The sequence below is a fragment of the Eptatretus burgeri genome, chromosome 5, assembly GCF_056783735.1.
Source record: "Eptatretus burgeri isolate ZD-2024b chromosome 5, Ebu_testis_v1, whole genome shotgun sequence".
Taxonomy (NCBI): domain Eukaryota; kingdom Metazoa; phylum Chordata; class Myxini; order Myxiniformes; family Myxinidae; genus Eptatretus; species Eptatretus burgeri.
In genome coordinates this window covers 48,503,165-48,525,664 of record NC_140965.1, presented here as the reverse complement: position 1 = coordinate 48,525,664, position 22,500 = coordinate 48,503,165, and the positions used below count along the sequence as shown (strand labels likewise).

Below are 22,500 nucleotides of genomic sequence, written 5' to 3'. Positions count from 1 at the left end.
GTTTGAGAATATTGTCTCAGGTCATGCTCAACACCATTAAGTGTGGGGCCACAGGGGATACTTTTACCTATCGACAAGTTGATAAAAAAAGTAATTTGACTTATCCAAAATGATAATTAATTAATTACTATATTTACATCACTTGAACTGCTCCCCTAACCTCCCATCCGTCCCCTCCATGTCCCACTGTTTATGGACTCGGGTTGATCGGCTGGAAAGTCTCCGTTTTGTCCAATGATCTCCAATTAGAGCCGAGTTCACGCCTTTCAACCTGTCGTGCAAGCAACCCGCCCCCTCCCAACCCTTCACTTGTCCCTCTCTCTCAAGATCGCTCCACTCGGTGCACAAAACTGGCCGCTCTGAGCCACCCATCACCCTGACCTCTGCCTCCTCTCGCTTTCCGCCCAGGCTCCGCGTAACGCCTCCGGACCGCGCAGCGGCTCCGTGAACGAGATTCCGGGCCGAGAGCGTGTTGTTCAAACACCATTTACTTCCCAGCTCAGGATCTAAAAAACGCACATCAGCGTTTTTCATCCATCCTCCGGCAGCGGCGCATCTGGCCGGGAGAGGAGCGACGATGCATCGTCGGGACCAAAGTCCGCCGCGACGAAACTGGTCCGGTCGAGCCGTCCCTGGATCGCCGGACCCACGATGCGAAAGGGAAACCGAAGCCGCTCGGACTGCTGGAAACGAGCGTCGCAGCAGAAGTCCTCGGGGGTCTCGCCGCACGGGCAACGTGGGCACAGCCTTGTTGGCACAGGAGCTAGCCACGGACCGGCAGGAGATGTTGAAGCGATCGCGGTCTCCCGGCGGTGGACAGCATGCGGTGGGACCACCCTCTCCGCGTGCGCACCGTGACGACCCCGAGTCACCGGCATGGTTGTGCTCCAAGCGCAAAGCCCTGAGTGCTTTCCTGGACATCAGCGACAAAGCGGTTCTCAACCTTGCAGGTATGGTCGTGGACTCGTTCTCACGGCAGAGGCACAGATCATCATGCTTGTTGTTTACGCGCTGCTGAACCTGCTTAAGCCCGCATTGGATTGTGCACGGTGCATTGAATGCAAACAACCCAGGCGAACAAAAGCACAACGTCATATTTTAAGCCGGAGGGGCTATCCGGCCGGCTGTGTGGACGAGGACGGTCGTTGTTTAGCTCCGGGAACATCTCGGTCACCCGACACAGACTGTTAACCCGAGAGACGCGCGATCAGACGTTGGTGAGGAAGGGGGTGGGGGAGAGAGAGGGACAGGGGGCGTCCCCATTGTTGTGTTTATTTTGTCTGATGGAGCAATTGTAGGCGGGAATTTGAGCCGCACAACACTCCCAGGTAACCATGTGTGAGCTACAAGACCGCACGCTTTATGCTGGCAAGGTGTCGGGCAATTTGAAACCGACAGGATATGACGATCTGTTGCTTTGTTCATGTGAGAGGAGACCTACAGCCGGTTCTTGTTTTGTTTCCTTTTTATCCCCTTATGAGTATCCATTGAGTATACATTGTAGGTTGGAAAGAGACACAAAGAGAGAGAGAGATAGAGAGAGCACGGTGGGGGTGATTGCCCGAAGGCGAAGCACATGGGAATGGTGGGATGGAAAACCACAGGAAGGGTGTTTCCGCCACCCAGAACCGCAAAGAACGATTGCTTTCTGGAAATAACATCGTTTGGTCTCAAAACGCCGAAACCCTTAGTTCCTTCACGTGCATACAGTTCGCTACCGAGGAATGGAAGTGTGCACGCCAACAATGATGACATCCAAGGAATGAACTTTATCAGCAAACGCGTTTACTCCACTTTGTTGTGCAATTTGTTTTCAATGTAATTAATTGCTATGCTTTTCAAGGTCTCCAATGCAAAGGACATGCTAGATCGTACCGTGGCCTTGGTATGAAAGGGGAAACAGAAAATGGAATTTTTCTCCTTCAAATGGAGAAACGTTTTCTCATTCAATCCCAGATAAGGCTTCTCCAATTTTTTTTTTCTCTTTCAAACACCGTTGTCCCTGTCAGATCGTTGTGGGTTGTGCATCTTGCTGACTTGTGTGGTTATTTCTATTTTACTTACCCATTATTTCCTGTTTTCGTTTTACAGTGCACCCTGCACTTGTATTTTTTTTTCCAGGGACATATTATAAACTAGATATCTGTGATCACAAGGTGATCGCCAAGGGTAAGCCTCCCCTGACCTGTTTGTACCGGGGGAGGCTTACCCTTGGTGATCACCCGCAACTTACCTTTGGCCCGCGATCCATTGATGGCAATTTTTTGTTTGGACCACCATACGATCTTGACTTTCAACATTTAGGGATAGAGTGTGAAATAAGAAAATGTGTCCCCATCCATAATCTATCCATAATACTCACATCATGAAAATCAGAGGAAAAATATTCAAGTTATGATCAAAAATCTGTTTTTTGTTAATTAGGACACAATCTGAAAAAAAGTATATCAAGGACAACAATCAGATATCAGGTGCACAACTTCAATGCAGGTACACGATTATGATGCAAAAACATCTTGGAAGGCCAAGCAGTAAGATTGGCAAAATTGAGCAATTACAAAAAACATCTTTTTTTTTAGACCACCGTTTGACCTCAACCTTTAACCCGCATCAGCAAAATTGAGCAATTACAAAAAACATCTTTTTTTTTTGACCACCATTTGACCTCAACCTTAAACTCGAAGGGGTATGACGTGAATAAAGTGGAAATGCGACTTACTTTAGGCTATCTTGAGAGGACAATTTAATTCTAATTGGACAAACTTTAGTCAAGATCTGGTGAAAAATGTTAAAATGTCTAATTGGGGCATGACCTTAATTATGTCAAGGTCAAAACAATTGTCAACCCCACAAATGTTGTATTCCCATTATTGATGCAAAATATCTTTCCGAAAGTCCCAGCCGGATCTGACATGCAACTCGGACATTGGCAGAAAAAAATTGAGATAAACATACATAGTGGTTTCGTACTCCCTTGGGTGTAAGACCTTGACCTTTAACCTGGAGGGGTATGATGTAAATGGAGCATAAATGCACCTTGCTCTATGATATCTCAGAAGGGTAATTTAGGTCTGAACGGAAAACCTCACTAGAGTTTTGAAGATAAATGTTTAAATGTCTCTAATTGGGTCAAAACCTTTAAAAAGTAGGTTTAGATCAAAAACAATTATGTCACCCCCTGCATACATTTTATTCCCATTATTGCTGCAAAATTTCATTCCAAAAGTCTTCAGGTATTGGCAGAAAAAAGGGGAGTTTCGTACTTTGAGGGGTGTAAGACCTTGATCTTTAATGGGAAGAGGGTATGATGTAAATTAAATTTAAATGTTGCTTGTTCTATGGTATCTATAGAGGGCAATTTTGTTCTGATCGGACAAACCGTAGTTGAGTTCTGCTGAAAAATGTTTAAATGTGGGTCATGACCTCAAAATAGGTCAAGGTAAAAATTGTTTAAGGTCAACGCCGCATAATTTATATTCACATTATTTATGCAAAATGTCATTCCGAAAGTCCCAGCCAGCTCTGAGACACAGCTCGGAAATCGATTTAGTTTGGAAATTTGGAGTGTTTGGAGTGCAGGAAGAAATAAAATCATAATAAATAATAATCAATACTAATAAATGTCAGTGTGTGTGTGTGTGTGTGTGTGTGTGTGTGTGTGTGTGTGTGTGTGTGTGTGTTTGTGTGTGTGTGTGTATATCCTCCATAACTCCAAAACCATGAAACCTAGCAGCCTGAAACTTTGCATGCATACTAAGGGAATTCCAAGGAAGTGTATGAGTGAAAATTGGGTGTTTTGGTTAATTAAAACACTCCTTTTGAAGATAATTAATGGTCTTAATTAATTATATATTTCATCAGGCACATCTTCGGCCACCGTTCTGCATGGGGTATTAAGGCTAATCCTGGGTAACCTCGCTGAGATCTGAAGCCACCATGTTTTTTGGCCTGCTCAACCATGCCTTTACTTGGAACAGGCTGCAACGATAAAGTTTTATTTTCTACTTTCCTCACTCATATCATTGAATACCTGTTCATAGCTACGAATCACTGGGTATATTACAATGCTTATAAACGCCTGGAGACGTCACTGTTCATGGCTTTATTTCATTTCCGCACATGCCATAACCTCAAGAATCTCATAAACTAAGCCAAATTACAAAATTTTAGCTCCAGAATTGAACTTGGCAGTAGTTCTGACTCCTAAAAAATGTTAATTTGTCCAATTCGGACATTGGTTGGGCATTTCTGGGAGGTGTTTAATATGAAGGATCATTGCTTGCCAAGCCAGCCGTTCCTTCTCAACCATTTTGTTGGAGTGCTTCCTTGAGTGTTTAAGCCACTTGGTGAGTGCTCTACAATATTCGCACTGTCACTGAATACTTTATATCGATCGACTTGAACAAAGCTCAGGGCAACTCACCTGCATTGTCCACGTGTTGTTCTGCGGCGCAACAGGTGGTAGCTGGCTCACTGAAAATGTGAAATTTTATTTTACAGGATGTTTTCCCTTTTTGTATAATCTGCCATGACACGACCCATCACTTCGGCATTGATATATACAAATAAAAAAAATTAAACGTTTCGTTTTTAAATTTTTCTTCATCTGTTTGGTGGAGTGCTTGGTGAAGCCACTTGGCACGTGTTCTTCGAGCTTCAAATGTGATACTGTAGTTCGATACAGGAGGTGGGAAGGCAAAATAAATTATATGATCACAATGAGTAAAAAATATTTTCAGTTGTTATGAAGTAATGAATCGAAATATCATGGCAGGAAAGCCGAGAGGTAAGCATGCTCACTCTATGTCGTCTGCGTTTGAATCCCGACCTGGCTATAAACTGTCATTGCAGTGTTTCATAGGCAGGGTGATTCATCAATGTTTACAGTCTCTTGGATGGACGTTAAACTGGGCGTCTCATCTGCCGGAATCCCTTACCCCTCTCCCTCTCTCACCCCTCTGCCTCTCTCACTCCTATCTCACCCTCTCTCCCCCTCCCAACCATACCCCCCCTTTCTCTCCACCCCTCTATCAATCCCGCCCTGCCTCCCCTCCCACACCCCTCCCTCTCTGCAATGGTGGATGCATGTACGAGCATGCATGTATGCAGGCAGACCTTTGCCAGGTGGATAGCATGGGTTTTAGATGCTCTCACCCCAGGTCTCAAAGTGTGTGCGTGTGTGTGTGTGTGTGTGTGTGTGTGTGTGTGTGTGTGTGTGTGTACAAGTGCAAGTTGCTGTTGTTGCCTGCTATCTCCACAAGTGGGTGGGTTTCATCAGGAGGTAAAACAGAGACCTACCAAGTCTTAACGTATGTGTGTGTGTCGATCAGCAAAGTGACAAAACACACACACACACACACACACACACACACACACACACACACACACACACACACACACACACACACACACACACACCTCCGTGTGTGTGTGTGTGTGTGTGTGTGTGTGTGTGTCGTTGATTGGTATCTGCATATTTGGGTTTCAGAATGTGAAATGGAGTCCTCCCACGGCAGGCTCAAAGTATCCACCTTCATTTCGGTAAGGGGTCACGATTCATGGACCAACCTGTGAAGTTTTCTGTTCTCAAACTTTTGTGCCGAGGGTTCTTTTCAGAATTATTACTCAGCCCTGGATAGCTTCCAACTGCAGTTCATGTGAAGTAATATTCCCAGGGATGGTTTTAAATATCTCTGTGAGGTTCTTCATAATCATTCCCTTAGCTCCAACTATCACTGGTACAACTTTGGCATTCTTCAGCTTCTGGGATCTTTTCACTTCATTCTTGAGGTCTTGGTATTTGGTCATTTTCTTGATTTCTGTATCGTTAGTCCAAAATCACCAGTATTATCACCTCAATTAGCAATGCCTTCTTCTCTTATTTTGTATCTAAGTATGACATATGGTTGCAATGCTTTGTTTTCGATGTTCATGCTCGAAGGGGTCATTAGGTCGTCTGTGAGCGGAAGGTACTTCCATGTTTCCAGTGATATATTTTGGTTCATGTTTCCATAAGCCTGGTGTTGGCTTAATGGTGAGGGTGGTGGGCTTGGGATCCAAGGATCCTGAGTTCAAATACCACTCAGCTGTTGAATTAATACCAGGTGGGGTTAAATTTGCCTGTCATGTCTGAGGTTGGTAAAATTAGTTCCAGCTTGCTGGTATACTGTGTTGGAGTGGTGACCTGTCCAGAATTGTGCCGAATAGCCAAGGAGACTGCATAGACAGCACCAATGCTCTGCACAGAGAATGGTCCCAATGGATGGATGTTTCAATGAATTTTCTGGAACTGGGATATCAAAGTTTTTGCAGATGTGCCAGGAGATTACTTTACAAGCTCTGCTGTGTCATTGTGTGTACAGTTGTTCTGACGTGTGTGTGTGTGTGTGTGTGTGTGTGTGTGTGTGTGTGTGTGTGTGTGTGTGTGTGTGTGTGTGTGTGTGTGTGTGTGTGTGTGTGTGTGTGTGTGTGTGTGAGTGTGTTCGGTCATGGAATCATCACATATTCTCCTTTCTAAAGCCACCTCCACCCCTCACCTTTTTCTCTTTATTTTTCCTCCCCCAATCCAGAGTGTGTCTCTGTCTGTCTGTCTGTCTGTCTGTCTGTCTGTCTGTCTCTCTCTCTCTCTCTCTCTCTCTCTCTCTCTCTCTCTCTCTCTCTCTCTCTCTCTCTCCCTCCCCCTCCTCCTTGCACCCTCCCTCCCACGGTGTTTCGAAACATTTGGTGAGGCGTCAGTCTCCCCACCCCCCTCTCTCCCCTCCGTCCTCTGCTTCTTTCTCCCATTTCTCCCTCCCCTCCCCTCCATCTCCTACCCTCCTCCCTCCCTCCTCTCTCCTCTCTCTCTCCCCCTCTCTCTCCCCTCCTCCCTCCTCTCTCTATCTCCCTCGCCTTCCTCCTCTCTCTCCTTTCTCTCCCTCCTCTTGTCCCTCCCCCCTTAATATACTGACCAACCAAGTTACGGGTTGTGTTTACTCGTAATAATAATAAAAAAAATTTTTTTTCTAAATGCTGGTTTGGTATTCCTGGAGGTCTAAGAAACTCTGTGGTGTCATAAAAAAAATTGGGGTGCCAATTGTAGAAACAAAACCTCCAACAGCAATAAGTCTTCCTATGCAGCCTATATACTTTGCGGGAGGCCATAAAACAAGTTGGGTGACCCAATCAAAATCGGGTTAATTAGACTTTAATGAAGCATCATGAAGATTGTTGTTAGCTGATAATAAGTCAAGGACAATCAAAGTAATAAATACATGAGCACATTGGAAAGGGGAGAAACACAACAACAGCAAGGTAGAGGGATGCAACAGAGGGATTCTTCGGGGGAAAACGAGCAAAGGGGAACAAACACCCCCAAAAAGTCGTCTGAGCTCAGAAATGGAGATTTACGCCTGTAGCAAAAATTAACTCGACACATGACAATGATGGGACCAATGGTCTTCTCATTTGAGCTTGTTTAACATCTCCAGGATCTTGCGACCACTTGTTTGACTCATTGTAGTCTCCCAGAGACTGTGGACCGTTTGTAAATTTATTTCCATTCTGCATATGAAAAGTAAATATTTAAATACAATCGATTTGATACCCCACTGAGCATTGACCTTTGAACGCGCAGATGCGCTCGAAGCTCCACCCCTCTTCCAGCAAAGGGAGTGACACACCACCGCTCAAACCAATGTGAGATGAGGGTTCGATGGGAATACATTACGTGCCATGACACTCGCTCATCAAAAATGCTGTAATTTTGGTTCACGAGTCAGTAAGTGATCACTAGATTTGTTATGGGTGTGTGTCTGTCTGTCTGTCTGTCTGTCTGTCCCGAGCATAGCTCCGTGGGTTTTGATCCGATCCTGATAAAATTTGGGTGGGAGGTTTATATCATGATCTTGTGTTTTCCTGAGAATGGGCGTGCTGTGCCCATTATAGGCGGAGCCACGCCCAAAAAACGTGTTTTTAGGGGGTAGCCGGTTTCAAGTTACATCTTCTCCAATGGGGTTTGTCGAATCTGGCAGGGGTTTTGGTATTTGGTTAGCCCAATGGCACCTGCATAGCCTCACGGAGCTCGATTTTTCATTTTCGTCACAAGGTCACGAACTTAGAAAATGTCAAAAAATCAATAAATTGGGCATCGAGCTCCTAGGGTTTTCAACGTTTCGAATGAAAGTTGGTATACAAGTCGTGCTCTTCGAGTACTACAACTTTCATCGTTTACGTTTTTCCCGATTCCCGCCAGTTTGCCTGTGGCGTCCCCTCGAAGGTCAAAAAATAAGAAAGGCGAACTGTGTACATTGCTCATGAACCATCGCCGTCTCAAGACTTGTTATGATTTAACATCAATGTGATGAATTATTGAAAGTTTATATTGTGAAGTTGACCTTCCACATGTGAAAGTAATGCGGTCCAGCAACTTTCGAGGAAATTGGCCTCGTGGTTTAGAAACAATAAGGAACAATCAAACAAACAAACATGCTCCCATACACATTGTTGTGGATTCGGGGCAGTAGGGATCATGAGGGGAGTTCTCCAGCTGCGATCCTGCAAACCGACTAACCATGGATAATTATGTGACATGGCGGGTTTCTAAGCAACCACAGACACCTATGAAGATGTTTAATTCAGGCAGGGTCCAGCGTCTAAATCCCCTTTAACTTTTCCGTGAATTAAACTCACCCAGATAGAGTACCATGCTCTCAACGTTCCACTGTGATAAACAGATAGCTGACTGATACTGTAGATGGAAACTTTAGCTAATGACTAATCATAACGAAACAGCGGAAGAGGGCTGAACTCCCTGTTATTATACGCACAAATGACAATTGGACAGTTTTGGAAATAGTTTGTATTGCTTTAACAAAAGGCATGTATTTACAAGGCAGTATCACAAAGAAATGCTCTTACCCAGAGCATAGAAGTCCTTCTTATTCAGTTACTTAGCCAAAGGTCTACAACACAGGCACCTCAGTCATTCTTTGGAAACAAGGTAAGGAAGAGGGTGAATGTTAAGCAGATTATATAGGCAAAGGAGAGATAAAAGTTTGAGGCATTTTGTCAGCCTCTTGCTGACCTACATCAGCTGGTGGGCTTACATTGGTCCCAATAAAAGAGGGAAAGTGGACGAAAGAAGAGGAGAGCAGGTAGTGTAATGTGGCATGTGGGGAGAGGTGTGCAGGTGACTGCGTTTGGCTTAGAGGAAAGCAGCGTGACGTGTGAGTCAATGTGCTATTAAAATACCCGTTGGCACGGTTGATTCTCAATGCATCCAAAGTGAATAAAGTGTGTTTAGGGAAAGCAAGAGACAGAGCAGGAGTCAGTACGTTAGTGGCCAACACGTCTGATAATTCTCTGCTGGCTGGGCCTGTTCCTTCCTTGGAACCTCGATCACTCGCACTCTCCACCAGCCCTCCACTGAGTTGCGGACACCAGCTTATTTTTTGCACCACCAGTCCGTTCATGTCGAATCCCAGACACATCACCTCCCATCTGCATTCCACTCTGAGTTTTTGTAATCCATGGGGAGGTTTGGTACAGCCTTTGTGCAGCCTCCCGAGTGATGTGGTATTGCTGTTTAGGGTTTGGCCAGGGCTTTGCCTTCCCATTGGCCCACCCTGTTTCTAGGTGACATTCATTGGCTATGAGCAGGTCCTGCAGCACTGCCGATGACCAAGATGGGGCATGAGTAGTTGAGTCTATTGTTGGAGGTCCAGCTGCGCAGTTCCTCATTGCTTTATGATGTTCCTCCAGTAGATCGCTGGCTTTGCAATGTGGTGATTGACTGTTGGTTTTGTGATGTTTTGTGGAGCATGTTGCAAAGCATGTATGGATGCACTGCAGAGGTGTGGGGAGAGATATTGAGGGATATATATATATATATATATATATATATATATATATATATATATATATATATATATATATATATATATATATTATATATGAAGCGTCACAGTGGGGTTCGAATCTTCTGCAATAACAACACATTCGCTTTCCACTGATACAGGGGAGGGGATAATTAGCACTCCCACCCCTTCTCCAATAGACGTGAGTCCCACACATGTGCAGACCAAAGTGTCGCATCCAACATGGAGGATTCAGCCCGGCCTCTCATGTCAAAAGACAGATTTAAGGTCATCATTGGTTAAACAACAAACGGAGCCACCTATCTAGGTTTTGGGATAATTTGCACTCGTCAGGATGGCACACCGTATAAATATCTAATCATTGATGACCACAGTCGTCACTTGAATGCCATTAGCACCCTCTGGCAGTAATGGAGAGCATCAGCTGAAGATTATGTCTGACATGGTAAAACCGCATAATCTACAAATAACAAAAGTCTGTCTGCTAACCAGATGATTGTTCCTGGCAAGGCAAACCAAAAACAACAGAAGGCAAGTGCCATCTGGTGGAGATGAGTGGCTGGGCCGATGCCTCCTGGTGAGAGGTGACACTTTGGTGTGCGCATGCACAGGACTTACGTCCATTGGAGATCAGGGAAGCGCTTGTCACGCGACATACATATTGATTTCTCAGCCTTCCACAATGCTTATCTGGCGACGCATATCTAACGACATCATGACAATGAAAATCTTTTTAAAAAACAAAAAAACGAACTACATTGGCATTGAACATATATATATATATATATATATATATATATATATATATATATATATATATATATATATATATATATATATATATATATATATATATATATATATATATACACAGATTAAGCCTGGTGTTGGCGCAGTGGTTAGGGCAGCGGCTTGGGATCCAAAAGGTCCTGAGTTCAAGCCCCGTTGGGCCACTGAATTAATACACCAGGAGGTTGACTCAGCCTGTCATCCTTCCGAGGTCGGCGAAGTGAGTACCAGTGTACTGGGCCGGTGTATACCCCAGTTAAGGTAGGTGTACCATATCCCTGTGTCGTAAGAGGCGACCAGGGTTGCGTCAGGAAGGGCATCCAGTGTAAAACATGTGCCAAATCACTTTGCGGATCATACGGATGATCCGCTGTGGCGACTCCTAACGGGAGCAGCCGAAAGAAGAAGAAGAAGATATATATATATATATATATATATATATATATATATATATATATATATATATATATATGCAGATTCTATGTAAATACATATATATATATATATATATATACAGTATGTATATATATATATATATATATATATATATATATATATATATATATATATATATATATATATATATATATATATATATATATCCGACTACGTACTGTATATTCAATGCCTATAGAAGGTCTACACCCCCTTTGAAAATTGTCACCTGTTGTTGCCTTATAGCCTGGAATTAAATTGCATTAAATCAGACTTGTTGCTCCTTTATTTACACATTGTAACCAACAACTTCCAAGTGAAAAACAAATTCTACAAATTTCAGAAAATTAATTAAAAATGCAACACTAGAATATCTTGGTTGGATAGGTGTGCACCCCCCTCCTAAGAGAAATTACAAATTAGCTCAGGTGTAATCAACCATCTTCAAAATCACACATCAAATTAATTGGCCTACACCGGTGTGAAATTGCAGCGATTCTGATTATTTCAGAATTAAATCAGCTGTCCCTGTAGGTTTCCTCTGCTGGGCGGTGCATTTCACAGCAAAGACTCCACCATGAACATCAAGGAGCTTTCAAAAGATCTTTGGGATAAAGTTGTGAAAAGGCATAGATCAGGGCATGGGTATAAAAATATTTCAAAAGCCTTGAATATCCCTTGGAGCACAGTCAAGACAATCATTAAGAAGTGGAGGGTGTATGGCACCACCAAGACCCGACCAAGATAAGGCCATCCCTCCAAAAGGGATGACCAAGCAAGAAGGAGATGAATCAGAGAGGCCACCAAGAGGCCAATGGTCACACTGAAAGAGCTCCAGGCATTTATGGCAAAGCCTCGTCACTGTGTGCATGTGACAACAAATCCCAAGCACTCCACAAATCTGGCCTGTACGGTGGGGTGGCCAGAAGGAAGCCGTTACTCAGAAAAGCCCACCTTGAGTCCCAATTGAGGTATACAAGAAAACACTCCGGAAATTCTGAAGACATGTGGCATAACGTTTTGTGGTCTGATGACACCAAGATGGAACTTTTTTGCCTAAATGCAAAACATTACATTTGGCACAAACCCAACACAGCACATCACCCAAAGAACACCATCCCCACTGTGAAGCATGGTGGTGGCAGCATCATGTTATGGGGATGTTTCTCATCAGCAGGGACTGGGGCATTTGTCAGGATAGAAGGGAAAATGGATCGAACAAAATACAGAAAAGTCCGAGAGGAAAATCTCCTGCCCTCCGCAAGAAAGCTGAAATTGAGACGGAAGTTCACCTTTCAGCATGACAACGACCCGAAGCACACAGCCAAAGATACACTGGAGTGGCTAAAGAACAAAAATATAAATGTTCTTGAGTGGCCCAGTCAGAACCCCGACCAAAATCCAATCGAAAATCTGGGGCACGACTTGAAGTTTGCTGTCCATCAAGGCTCCCCATGCAACTTGACTGAGCTTGAACGGTTTTGTTCAGAAGAATGGGCAAAAATTGCCCAATCAAGGTGTGCAAAGACTAATCCCAACAGACTCACAGCTGTAATTATTGACAAAGGTGCTTCCACTAAATATTAACTCAAGGGAGTGGACACTTATCAACCAATATATTCTAGTTTTGTATTAATCATAAATTTTCTGAAATTTGTGGAATTTATTTCTCACTTGGAAGTTGTTGGTTACGTTATGTAAATAAAGGTGGACAAGTCTGATTTAATGAAATTTAATTCCAGGCTATAAGGCAACAAAAGGTGAAAAATTTGAAAGGGGGTGTATAGTTTCTTTCAGCACTGTAAAAAATAAGAGGTGGGAGTGGAGGGAAGCTGTAGCCAGAGGTATTCCTGTGGGTGTGGGGTGGGGGTGGGGGTAGTGCATGGAGAGTGAGGAATAGAGTTTTTGATGAAGAGAGCAGCTCCGCTGCCAGGACGAGGCTCAGTCTGTCATTCCAGACGAGGGAGTAACTGGGAAGAGATACTAGGGAGTCAGAGACGTCTTGAAGGAGGAAAGTTTGGGTAAGCAGATTATGTCTGGTTTGTCAGTGGCAACCTGGATGGAAAGCTATGTCAGGGAAGGCCCTGGTTAGAGGGAAGGCCCTGGATGTTTGAGGCCCACACTGTTAAGGAGGAGGGAGGGGAGGGGCTTTGGGTGCAGGGGAGGGGAGGAAAGGGGGAGGGTACGATGAGGGAGGAGGGGGGAGGAGGAAAAACGTATCGGTGGTGATGGGATGAGGAACATTAGGGAGTAATAAGAGAGGGGGCAGAGGAAGTTGAAGATTGGAGGAGGTAGAGGAATGTGTTGGAATAGAGAGGGCAGGGGAAGGAGGCAGCTTTGTGGATGTGAGGGGAGCAACTTTGAGAAGGGAGAGTGAGGGGGAGATTGGAGGGAGAAGGGTGAAAGAGGAGAGTTGAAGGAGAAGGGTGAGGGGGAGTTTTTGATCAATGTGAGAGTGAAACTTGAAGGGGGAAGAGAGTGAAGGTTGCTTTGAGAGGATGTGGTGAGAGGGAAGCTTTGAGAGGGAGGTTGAAACGATGAGAGCAGGCATGGCCATGGGGCAGGTGGGAAGAGGGGAATGATGGGATTTGGTGGTGGTATGTTGAAGAAGGGAACAGGCAAAGGGAGGCACAAGGTTTGAGGGGTTGGGAAGAGGGGGAGGTGTGATGAGAGGGAAGAAAGAGCATGTTTGAGAAGTTTAGGAGTGTACTGATTGAGAGAGTGAGATGTCTACTTGGTTAGAACGGAGCCCACAGATGTTAGAATGCCACACAGATTGGGACACCAGAGGAGGACCTGATAGTAAAGCAGAGGACAGTGAACAGGTGCTAAAAGAGGAGGTAGAATAAGGGGCAAGATGGGAGGGATAAGGAGATGTTATAACAGGTGAGGAGTTAGAAGGAGGTGGATTTAAGGAGGTGGGGTGAATTGGCACTGAAGATGGAATACGAATAAAATATGATACAATACAGAGAACCACCCTTGTGAAAGAGGAAGTTGAAACATTCTAAGAGACCGTTTAAAAAAAAAAAAATTTGTGATGATTTGGTAGATTCGGCAAAGGAAAGGTTGATAAAAAAAAATTGTGAAGGTGTATAGTTCATGTGGAATGGTAAAAGTAGCAGGAGGGTGAAGGGGTGGGGGGGGGTATGTGGGTAGATAAATTACATGGTTACTGGAAGTATAAGGTGAGAATGGAAAATATATAAGTTTTTTTCTTTTTAAAGATGAGGTGAGATTAGGGAAAGGAAAGGTTGAAGAAAAGATTGTGAAGGTGTATCAGCAAAACTATAAGGAAGATGCACACAAAGCAAAGGGTAGGCCTCAAGGAAGCCTGATATGAAAAGACCGACTGATACCATTTAGCACACGTTTTAAAACAAAACCGAACTAGAAACGCACAGTAACCATGGAGATTGGGACCATACTCTGTACAGAGCGTTGGTGCTGCTTAAGCAGTCTCCTTTGCTATTGGGCACAATCCTGGATGGGTCGCCACTCTGAGATAGTATACCAGCATGCTGGCACTCATTTTGCCGACCTCGGAAGGATGACAGGCCGAGTTAACCCCACCTGGTATTAATTCAACAGCTGAGCGGGATTTGAACTCAGGACCCAAGGATCCAAAGCCTGCCACCCTAACTATTAAGCCAACACCAGGCATATGGAGACAACAAAATAACTGGAAAAAATGTGACAAAAAATGACTGGGAAACTTATTTTTGAGAATGTTGGCAGAGACCCTGAAGGACACCACCGTAACTCAAGAACCGGAACCGGAAGTCACCCTTCAGACAGATTGGACAGCTTGTACCCTTGACCATTTCTGAGCTTTAGACCACTTCGTCCTTTTTCGACCCTTCTTATATGCTTGAGAGTTCCGACCCTTTCGACTCCTTTCACACCAACTTCAATTAGAATTTACAATTTAGACCATTTTAAGCAAACACCCCACAAGCATCTATGCTCTATAGTCTTCTTACAAAACACAGACTATACATTTTTCAGCAAGTAATGCGCAAACTAGACACACCCAGAGGGTGGGTACTCTGCTATCAGTAATAATTAATTAGTTGGGAAACCGCTGGGGAAATTACCGAGAGATCTTTTTTATGCCTCCACTGATGAAGTCACCGGAGGCATTACGTTCTTAGGTTGTCCGTCCGTCCGTACATACGTCCATCTATGCAAGTTTTCTCTGTTTTCTCTGCAACTGCTTACCCCATGAACACAAAATTTTCACCATCGGTGCAACTATTCATGCAAAATGTTGTAATGCTAATTATGAGATCACAGGTCATGTGTTTGGCAGCCATGTTGGAAAATAGGAAAAATTTTGTGCCTCTGTATCTATGAATAGCTCCATGGAAAATAATTGAAACTTGGCACATGTTAAGTACTCCCAATGGGAAATATATACGTTTTTACCTCCACCACTGAAGGTGGAAGTTATGTTTTCACCCTGTTTGTCTGTCTGTTTGTTTGTCTGTTTGTTTGTCTTTTTGTTTGTGTACAGGATGTTTCAAAAAATTGTGGACGGATCCGGATGGAATTTTGTGGATAGGATCAGTGTGTCAAAAAGGACAAACTTATTAGATTTTGGTGAAGATCCAGATCTGGATGCGACTCTGAGAATTTAAGTGATCCTTCACCATTGAGAGATTGGTCTAAAAACGATATGGTACTGTATAGCATGATATTTCAAAAACGTGTTGGGCCCGATATGTTCTCATGGATAAGGCATTACGTGACAGAGTTATGCGCTCTACCGAGTGCCCTTCTCGTTTGTTTTTTTTATCATGTCCTCGGTGGCTTCGTAATGTCGACATAATGGCATACTTTGAATGCTTTATCCAATTGGTATGAAATTTTTTGAGGGTCATCTAGGACTAAATTGTATTGGGGGAGGGGAATTAATGACATCATCAGTCATGTGGTTTGGCAGCCATATTTTTTAAACATAAAAACCTTCAAAAATCTTCTCCAAAACGGCTGAACAGATTGAGGTGAAACTTTACAGGTATGATCGCCTATCCATGAGAAACAAAAAGTTCTCCACGTATGACATCATAGGTCACATGGTTTAGGTGCTATGACTTTTTTTTCAAGAATAAACCTTTAAAATTTTTCTTCTCCGGAATGGCTTGGCAGATAGGGGGAAAACTTTACCCACATGTTCACTTAGCCTTGGGGATACCAGGGTGTTCACAAATAATTAATAGGTCACATGGTCTGACAGCCATCTTGGATTGAATGAAAATCTTAAAATAAAAATACATTATCTTCAACTGCTTCAACATTCGACGTGATACATCACAGTTATGATGTAGTAGTCATGGGCAAGATATGTTTTATATTTCAACCTGATCGGGTGCATGGTGTGACAGTCAGGATTATATAATATTTTGAATCTGGGTTCAGGGATTCAAATGAAACTTGGTACAAGTATGTATAGTAATGTAATAATCTGGAAGGAGGCATATCTGGCGACGTTGACGTTGAAAAGTGTCGCTCTAGTTTACTTGTGTACACGTACACTTTAATATATACACTGCAAAAATTCCTTTGAGGGAGGAGAAGGGTGGAGGTAGGAAGAAGGGGAAGGCTAGTGGGGTAGGAAGGGGTTGGAATAGGTGGGAGGAGGGAGGGTAAGGGTTGTGGTGGGAGGAGGATGGAGTGGAAGTCTTGGGTTGGAGTCCGGAGTGAGAGGAAGGGGCAGGAGGAGGGATCAGGCATTGCCCGGCAACCTCTGCTTGTGTATATATTACATATATATATATATATATATATATATATATATATATATATATATATATATATATATATATATACATATATATGTTATGGATTTGAGAATCTGGTCTGATGAATGCATCCACACATCCAGGTCCTCAGACAATTATTTTCTTAAATGCATGTTCAGATTAGCCCCATCCCCATGTCTAATGGGATCTTAAATGTGATGCGTTGAGAAGGGTAAAGGAGAGATCCGCTCTCTTATGGGAAGCTTTTTTTCTTTATGACAGACACGTTCACACACATTTCTTTCACAAGCTCTGAAGCCCGCCCTCATTTTCCCTCAGCAACATTCTTTCGCAAAGCTCCGATACCCGCCTTTTTTGAGAGCGCACGGCTCGTCATGGTAACCGTACCCCAGTGGGGCGGGGTGAGCTTGGGGCGGACGGCACCCCGCGTAGACGGATATAAAAATGAGCGAGAGAAAGCATGAGATACGTTCTGTGAGGAGAGACGTTCTGAGATATAAAAAAGTGAGGAAAAAGCAAAAGAGGGACGTTCTGTGAGGAGAGTCGTTCTGAGATATAAAAAAGTGAGGAAAAAGTGAGAGGGATGTTCTGTGAGGAGAGACGTTCTGAGATATAAAAAAGTGAGGAAAAAGTGAGAGGGACGTTCTGTGAGGAGAGACGTTCTGAGATATAAAAAAGTGAGAGGGACATTCTGTGAGGAGAGACGTTCTGAGATATAAAAAAGTGAGGAAAAGTGAGAGGGACGTTCTGTGAGGAGAGACGTTCTGAGATATAAAAAGTGAGGAAAAAGTGAGAGGGACGTTCTGTGAGGAGAGACGTTCTGAGATATAAAAAAGTGAGGAAAAAAGTGAGAGGGACATTCTGTGAGGAGAGACATTCTGAGATATAAAAAAGTGAGAGGGACATTCTGTGAGGAGAGACGTTCTGAGATATAAAAAGTGAGGAAAAGTGAGAGGGATGTTCTGTGAGGAGAGACGTTCTGAGATATAAAAAAGTGAGAGGGACATTTTGTGAGGAGAGACGTTCTGAGATATAAAAAAGTGACAAAAAAGTGAGAGGGACATTCTGTGAGGAGAAACATTCTGCGATATAAAAAAGTGAGAGGGACGTTCTGTGAGGAGAGACGTTCTGAGATATAAAAAAGTGAGGAAAAGCGAAAGAGGGACGTTCTGTGAGGAGAGTCGTTCGGAGATATAAAAAAGTGAGAGGGACTTTCTGTGAGGAGAGACGTTCTGAGATATAAAAAGAGGAAAAAGTGAGAGGGACGTTCTGTGAGGAGAGACGTTCTGAGATATAAAAAGTGAGGAAAAAGTGAGAGGGACGTTCTGTGAGGAGAGACGTTCTGAGATATAAAAAAGTGAGGGACGTTCTGTGAGAAGAGACATTCTGAGATATAAAAAAGTGAGGGACGTTCTGTGAGGAGAGACGTTCTGAGATATAAAAAAGTGAGAGGGACGTTCTGTGAGGAGAGACTTTCTGAGATATAAAAAAGTGAGGAACGTTCTGTGAGGAGAGACGTTCTGAGATATAAAAAAGTGAGGAAAAAGCGACAGAGGGACTTTCTGAAGAGAAAAAGATACGGAAGAGAAAAGTGAGGAGAGAAAGGAGGAGAAAAAGCATTCTGAAGAGAAAAGTGAGGAGAGGAAAAGCGAAAGGAGAGAGGAAAAATCAAAGGGTGAGAGAAGCGACCAAGAAGCGGGTGTCTGACCAGCGCCGAAGTGACAATTCGCCCTTCCAGTGCTTCGGCAAACGAGCGTGTGGTGCGCCTGTGGGTGTGAGCAGCGTTGCCAACAAGTGAGACACGGGTCGATCACCAACACCAGGGTCTAAACCCACGACGGACGATCTCGGTGCCCTCCAGACTTCGACTGACATTCAATGCTGCCCCGCGAGAGGGTGCACGGCAAAGCTGGGTGCTGACGACAGGCGTGACATGCACGCACACATTTTCAGGACGTTTTCGCTTCACGAACGACTTTCTGGTGAGCGAGACGATTCTCCCCCTCCCCTCCCCCTGAATGATCTGCTGGGTACCCTTGTCTGCGTTTAGCTGTAAGTCAACCCCGGATAAGCATCTGCTCTTTATCTCTTTCCTGGCATTTTGATTGATTTTGCTTTGAAATTCATTCTTTATTTACCTCAGCAAATAAAAAGTTCTTTTTATTTATTTATTTTATTATTAATAAATTATTTGTCGATTTCCAACCTGTCCGTGTTTGTCCTTTCCTTCTATTGGTCTAGCATTGTTCGAACCGAGATAGACTGGGAGGTAATTACCACAGATTTGACCAACAAATCGTCGGCACGCACCAGGGGTTAAAACGCTCGGCCACCCAAATTAAAATCTAATCAGATAATATTGGTACTTTGCCGAGGGCACACTCCCCGCTCAGGTAACTACGTGACCTCTAGTTAAACGGAATAATTAGACGGCCGACACTGGAACTCGTGGTTGACTGGGTGGCGTTCATGGTTTTAAAACAACCCACCGGACCATAACGTTATTTGTGAGCAGTGTTCCCAGGTCCGGCTCTACCGAGGACACCCGGGGATTAATCCCCCTGAGTGACAAGCTGGTGTCTCCGTACTCCCCCACCGTAACAATATATATATATATATATATATATATATATATATATGTATATATGTATATATATATATATATATATATACAGTTACAGTATATACATACAGCTGAGTTTGTATCTAAGGGTCTGTGGGTGGGTCGTAAGCACCACCTATTCTACAGGCCACACCTTCCCCTCTCTCCCCACCATCACAAGCACCGCCCATTAGCCAAACCATGCCTTTCCGTCCTGCCATCCAGAAATCGCCACCATCTTTTTTGCTCCACATTGCTCTTATTGTTTGTAGGCCTCTCATGCACATTTGAAGACTGAACAACGTGTCTTTTATCATTAAATGAAGATACCATTTTGAGGAAACAAAGGTACATTTTGATTACAACTCAAATGAGGTCATGCATGTTTGTCCACAGCAATCACAGCAGTGGTCTTACATACATCGCTCAATGAAGGTACGTTAATTGTCTAATGCAGTGGAGAGAAAATAGTGATATTTTATGTCTACAAACAAGACTTTTCAAGTCTTATTAACAAACTGATGGACATGTAATATTATCATTTAAGTCGGCTTGGGTCTGCAATACCTTTGTCGGTAATTCATTCGTGGGGAGGCCGGGGAAATTCCCGAGAGATATTTATTTTGTACATGAACACTTTAAAGAAGTTATGTACACGCACACATTAGAGTTGTATGAAATGGAAACGTCCACCTTCGTACACTCAACATCACCTCTGAGTTTATGTATATTTCAAAACTGAGCAAGGTACGTTTTCATTGCAACGAAAATAGTCATAACTAATATTTGAAGTCTTGAATTATAACAATGTACTTTTGTCGGTGTTTTGTTTGTACTGTATGCTGTTGAGATGTCCAGGGGTGTGTTCAGTTATCAAACAGCTCGCTAGCACTTGCCAAGCCAGCCATTCCTTATCAATGGTTTCTCAGGGAGTGCTTAAGCCACTTGGTGAGTGCTCCACAAGAAATTTGGTCACTAAACACACCCCAGATTCATTACATGGTGATGAGGATAACATTTGTACCATAACTTCTTTCAGCCATATCGATGAATTTGTCCCTCGGGGTGGGGTGAGAGGAGGCAGTGGAAGGGGTGGGATGGGAAGAGAGACCCAACGTTGCCCTGCAACACCGGATATCCCTGCTGGTATATGTATATGTGTATATATATATATATATATATATATATATATATATATATATATATATATATATATATATATATATATATATCCATCCATCCATTTATCCATTGGGACCATACTCTGTGCAGAGCGTGGGTGCTGCCGAAGCAGTCTCCTTGCCGATTGTGCACAATCCTGGACAGGTCTCCACAAGAAACTTACTGAGTGGTATGGGATACCCACTCAGCTGTTGAAATAATACCAGGTGGGGTTGACTCTGCCTGTCATCCTTACGAGGTCGGCAAAATGAGTGCCAGCATGCTGGTATCCTGTGTCGGAGTGGCGACCCGTCCAGGATTGTGCCCAATAGCCAAGGAGACTGCTTAGGCAACACCAACGCTCTGCACAGAGTATGGCCCTGATAAATGGATGGATGGATAAAATTGTGTCAGCTGATCAGATCGACTTATTTAAACTTCAGTAAAGCATCATGAAGATTATTGTTTACAGCTGGAACAAAAATTAATTTAGGAGTTCAACACAGCAATGATGGGCCCAATGGCCTCATTTCCTTTTTTGAGGTCTACAGGATCGTGTGACCACTCATTACACTCATTGTTGTCCCATTTTACTGTGGAGCCATTTTACAATAATTTGTTTTCTGCAGATGGAAAAATTGTATGTTAAAGACAATTGGTTTGATTCTTGACAGCACCTCAACAACCTTCATGCTGAAAGTGCGGTCCAAGCTCAGCCCCTCTCCTCACCAATGGGGAAACCCAACATACAGCGATCAATCATAAAAGTGCCAATATTTCATGTTTTACCATCAACTTGATTCAGAATTAGTTGGTTTTATCATGACGTAGAATTTCCGTGTGTAAAAAATATTTTGGTACAGCAAATTTCGGAGAAATTGGCCCTGGCATTTTTGAATTTACGAGGAACAAAACAAACAACTATATATGTGTATATATATATATATATATATATATATATATATATATATATATATATATATATATATATATATATATATATATATATATATATATATATATATATATATATATATATATATATATATATATATATATATATATATATGTATATATATATATATATATATATATATATATATATATATATATATATATATATATATATATATATATATATATATGTATGTATAAATATATATATATATATGTATATATATGTATATATATATATATATATATATATATATATATATATAGATTTAAATATAGATATACAGTAGACTAGGCGTAAGTCGGCAGCATGTAACTCGTCACTTCGCCTAAATCGGCAGCATCAAAAAGTCCCGAATTTATCTCATGTTAAATCCCTTTGAATAAAGGGTCATTCCTCTGTAAGTCGTCATCTCTAAGTCGTCACTTCGTCTAAGTCGTCAGATGTTGTCTGTTCCCGCGTAATGGAAACTCAAGTAAATTACCACTCCGAACTCGTCACACGGAACTGCTGCCTCGTGAGAAGCCTGATTTCATGGAATCGTGATGCTCACTCATTGGTTTACACTGCCAGTGATAGGCTATTTATAACTGCGTACACACGTTGATCGCACTGCAGGCAGGACAATGGCGACTTAGCGTAAGCTTAAAACTAAAACCTACCAAGAAAAATACGACATTATCCAGTTTTGCGAGGCAAACCCACTGATGAAGAAAACAGCCATAGCTGAGAAGTTGGACATCAAACGGCAGACATTGAACGATATCTTGAAGAATAAGGGCAAGATATTTGGACAAGTGGAGAAGATCGTGAGGCCGGTGGTAAGTGTGAAACGCATGAAATGTGTGTCCTTTGAAGATGTCGATGGCGCGCTCATCATCTGGTTTCGGCGAATGTCGGCTCAGCCAAATATTCGGTTGGACGGTGAAATGTTGCTGC

The 22,500-nt window shown here is 42.9% G+C and overlaps 1 protein-coding gene across 1 annotated transcript in view; it reads left to right on the top strand.

Moving 5' to 3' along the window:
* Window positions 1–22,500, top strand: part of LOC147026386 (epiplakin-like) — a 201,391-nt gene that overhangs the window by 503 nt on the left and 178,388 nt on the right. Inside the window, exon 1 of the mRNA XM_085881775.1 lies at window positions 1–950. This exon is cut by the window's left edge and continues 503 nt beyond it. Coding sequence (XP_085737901.1) covers window positions 578–950 — 373 coding nt within the window. The 5' untranslated portion in view covers window positions 1–577. The remainder of the gene's footprint in view (window positions 951–22,500) is intronic.